At 27.4% G+C, this 4315-nt stretch overlaps 1 protein-coding gene across 1 annotated transcript; it reads right to left on the bottom strand.

Annotated features, from left to right (window-relative positions):
• Positions 1-2862: 2862 nt before the first annotated feature.
• On the bottom strand, positions 2863-3712 carry LOC114405226 (dirigent protein 22-like). Its single transcript, XM_028367853.1, has one exon. The coding sequence runs from the start codon at positions 3678-3680 to the stop codon at positions 3111-3113; it is 570 nt and encodes a 189-aa protein (XP_028223654.1). The 5' UTR covers positions 3681-3712; the 3' UTR covers positions 2863-3110.
• Positions 3713-4315: the final 603 nt, after the last annotated feature.

The raw sequence follows: 4315 nt of genomic DNA, 5'->3' as shown, positions 1-4315 counted from the left end.
TTTCTAAACCAATGTTGATAATAGAAAAAAATCAAAATTATACGTACTCCATTATATAAAAGCAAAACTTCAACAAAAAAAGAGATTAAATTTTACTTACCTTTTAAAAAGATAAATTATTATAAATAAAATTTAAATATTAAAAATATTAATAATGTTACGTTATTTGACATTTATAAGTTAATTTTATTAAACTCTTCCCATTAAATCGGCTAACTTATGAGCTTTCAGCTAACTTCTAGCTGTTTAGCTCCTAACTCACCGCATATAAAGTTTATCAACTAATTTTACCAAATAAGCCTTGCTTAAAACTATTTAAAAAAAAACTAAAAGAGATATATGCAAAGACACTAAGGTAAGAATTATGATATTTTATCTCTCTACTTTTACAATATTTTTTTATATTTTTTTTCATCTCTCTTCAGTTATATTTTTTTATGAGCTCTTACGTTATATACCTTGAATTTGAATTACTAACACATCTATTGAATGTGTACATTTCGGTTAAATTACATATAATATATTCGATAAATTTGTTAATTTTAATAATAAATATCTTCAAATGGATACTAATTAAAAACTAATCATGTAAGGTATTAGAAACTGAAATAAATTTTTGGGTTTTTTTTATTGCACCACTATTTGGGTTTAGACCTACTTTAATACACAAAATCATTAGCTCACTTATAACAGTGGTATACCTAAGTTTGTTAGAGAATGGAAAATGCATTTTTTATTTTAATAAACTCACATGTATTTTTTTTTAAATTCTATATTTGTAATCTCTAATTATGTGTTTGAACCCTCTAACTTATTATCATATGAGGATAAAAAAATGCACCTCTTATTTTAATAAAATCATATGTATTTTTCTTAAAATTTTATATTTTATATCTCTTATTTTTATTTGTTTGGATTCCTTCCTTATGTATTACTCCTGTGTTTGTAACATTGGAACTACGTTAAATACCCAAAGAAAAAATTTATTGTTTATAATGATCCTGTCCATCTTGAATATGATTGCTTCTAGTAGAAGATACATCTGTCTTAGACCAAATTTTAAGAACTAAAAACCTTAATGAAAAAATATTAAGAGACATTGAAAGTCAAAAGTTTAAAAACTAAAAACTTTAATTAAAAGAAAAAGTTAGGAGACATTGACCCGTCAAACAAAAATTTAAAAACTAAATCAAATTTCAAAAAAAATTTAGAGAATAAATACTTAATTAACCCTTTTCTAAATTATAAAATCAATAGTAATTTTTTTTAAAGAAATGTTATCTCAGTATTATATTTTATCAAGTTTTATTTCTTATAGAATAAGTTTTTATCTCCTAACTTTTTGAAATTATAAAATCAATAGTAAAATTATCTTTTTTAAATTTTTTTATCTAAATATTATATTTCATCAAATTCTAGTTAATATATAATCATTTTTTGGGACTTTGTTAATATCTAATTGTTAAACTTATTTTCTTGCAATTGAAGGATTTTTTATTTTTCAAATCTCATGTAAATAAATGTCATTGGATTGATGAGAGATTATTATAATTTTCAAATTGTAGAAACACACAACAGACGCTGTAGTCACCAACAACGACATTGGTGAGGCAAAGGGTGAAAGGCATCGTACGGTACAAAAGAAATGTTTTTTTCGATTTTGCATATTTTATATTTTATATTTTAGTAACAAATTACACCTCATAATAAGATGAAAGATGAATTTTTTATTGATTAATTGTTAGTATACATTGAAAAGAAAAATGCTAAAAAATTAGTATACACTCAATTATTGATTATTTCATGAGATATAAGAAAAATGTTATGTATTTTGAGTAGTATTATGAAAATCGGCCCACTCAAGATATAGATCATTGGGTCAAATGTTCAGCCAGTGAGTCACTTATTGATCCAGTATATATATTAAAAATTTTAAATATATGATAATAATAATAATAATAATAATAATAATATAGCTAACATGATGTGATCAATTTATATTTTTATACTTCAAAATAAATTTTATTGTCATGATCAAATTATAAAATATTATATAGTTATTTATTACTATAAATTAATATTATTTAATTGAGTATTATTATTAAATTATTAAAGAAACTCTTATTTTTTGGATTAGATACCAAAGTTATCTGATGATCATAAGTAAGTGTGTTAAAGATGTATAAAACACATAAATATTGAATCATCTCATGATCAATATGATAATAATTAGTTACTATATGTTGTTACCAAGATAAAAAAATATTATAAGAGTATATTACATGTTATTCAATAATTAGTTATTAATAATATAATATATTACAAGAACTGACAAAAAAAGAATTCAACCAGATCAAATCGAAACAACTCGATCCGAATCATCGAGTTTGATCAAACCCAACCGGGTTAATATGGGACAAATACATTTTGAGTCCTTTACCTTAATTGGATCACCTATGGCATGGGATTCCGGTCCGACCGGCTAAGCTGGTCCAATTTTCAGTTTTGATAGATTATTAATGTAATCAACTTATTAGAATATCATCAAATTATAAATAACTTGTATTAAAATTTATAGTATATAATAGTTGCTGGATGAATTTTTTAATTTTTTTTTATCATGGTAGCCCCGTGTCATCCCAATTTGGGTCCTTCCATAATTGGATGGTCAATAATTATTAGATGCTTTCTTATTCTTTAGTACTGAGTACATCGAACGAAGTTGATATATAAATCTTAAATATAGATAATATTTTAAAATCTAATTAATATCTTAAAAATTTAACATTTTAATTCTAAAAAAATATTCTTAAAATTTAAAACAAATAATAATTTTTAAAAGATAAACTAAATTATTGTTTTAAAAAAAGACTAAAGATACCAGCCATATTTTTCCATAGAAGTTTCCAATGTAATTCAGTTTCAAAGGCTTTTACACCATGTAATTAAACTTGTTGACATCATAGCATACTAAGTACAAAGCATACGTATCAATACAAATGTAGAATGGTATAACCTTTAGATGCTTTCTTATTCTTTTTGTATATGGGCAAGGCACCCCTTAGCTTGCACCTTTGATGATGAAAGTCTCTTTATTGGGCTTTAACTCATTAATAATGAGAAACATAGATGTTGTACTCAATGGTAGACCTAGTTTGTGGATCAAAAAAGATGGTGTTAGTTTCAGCATACCCAGTTGCAAACCTAAACACCCCAGTGCCTCCAACCACAGGAATCTCCCTAACCTTTAGGGAGGTGCGGTTCCTCCCCAACACGGTGATGGTGCTCCCATTGTACTTCCCTTGGGTTAATATGAAGTTAAAAAATATCAATAAATTAAACTCCGTTTGTGACGTGGCAGCGGCCAAGGCCTCCACTCTCCCCACCACCTTCGAGGTACGCTCCGGTCCCGCCGTCAAGACGTTGTCCATGACCCCGATTGCCCCGAAGGAGCTGGTGGAGCTGTACTGGGGGAGCGGCGGAACCACGAAGACCGTGGTGGCGTTGCTTCCGGTGAAGGTCTCGTGGAAGTAGAACCGGAAATGGCTAACCTTGTCTTTCTTCTTTAAACCCAATGCCTTGTGATCTAGTGAGCCCACGAAACCCGTGTCTTCGGCATTGGCGTAAATGAGGGTATTACAAGAGACGAGAAGGGAGAGAATGACGAATTGAGTAGTCATGGCTGGTAATGAGAGAAAGATTGGTTCTTTGATAAGTTGTTGGAATAATGAAGAGAATGAATATGGAAGGGAGAATTTATAAAGGAAGGGGACGTGAGGAAACATTGGACTTTAATTTGTCCAATTGGGAAAAGAGAAAGCAATTGTTTAATAAAACAAAGAGCTGACTTTGGGTGAGACTAGTTAGGGGCGTGTTTCTCTTTATTATTTAATGCTAGAAATGAGTCAATATTGGATCAATCTCATTTGTTATTATAATATATCAATATTAACATTATAGATAGTTAAATAATATAATAAAAATTATATAAAATTTAAATTAGAATATATTTTATATTGTATATTCTAAAATAAATAATATCATCGTGAATATATAACATTATGTTATATAAAATATTATCCATTAAATAATTTCTTATTATTAATAATATATAATTATTCAGAAAAATCATACATACTTTTTAAAGTACAGGACCTCGAACAAGGCTTGAATGACCCAAAACATGACCAAATCCATCCTCAGAATGTATTAGTTTCATTTTCTGAAACTCAAACTCGTCAAAATTAATATCGAACTGAGCTAATTTAGTGGAATGGATAGATCATGCACACACCTAATAAGGAGTTAGTAGGCA

The sequence above is a fragment of the Glycine soja genome, chromosome 1 (genome assembly GCF_004193775.1).
Source record: "Glycine soja cultivar W05 chromosome 1, ASM419377v2, whole genome shotgun sequence".
NCBI lineage: Eukaryota > Viridiplantae > Streptophyta > Magnoliopsida > Fabales > Fabaceae > Glycine > Glycine soja.
This window is presented reverse-complemented; position numbering and strand designations above follow the sequence as displayed.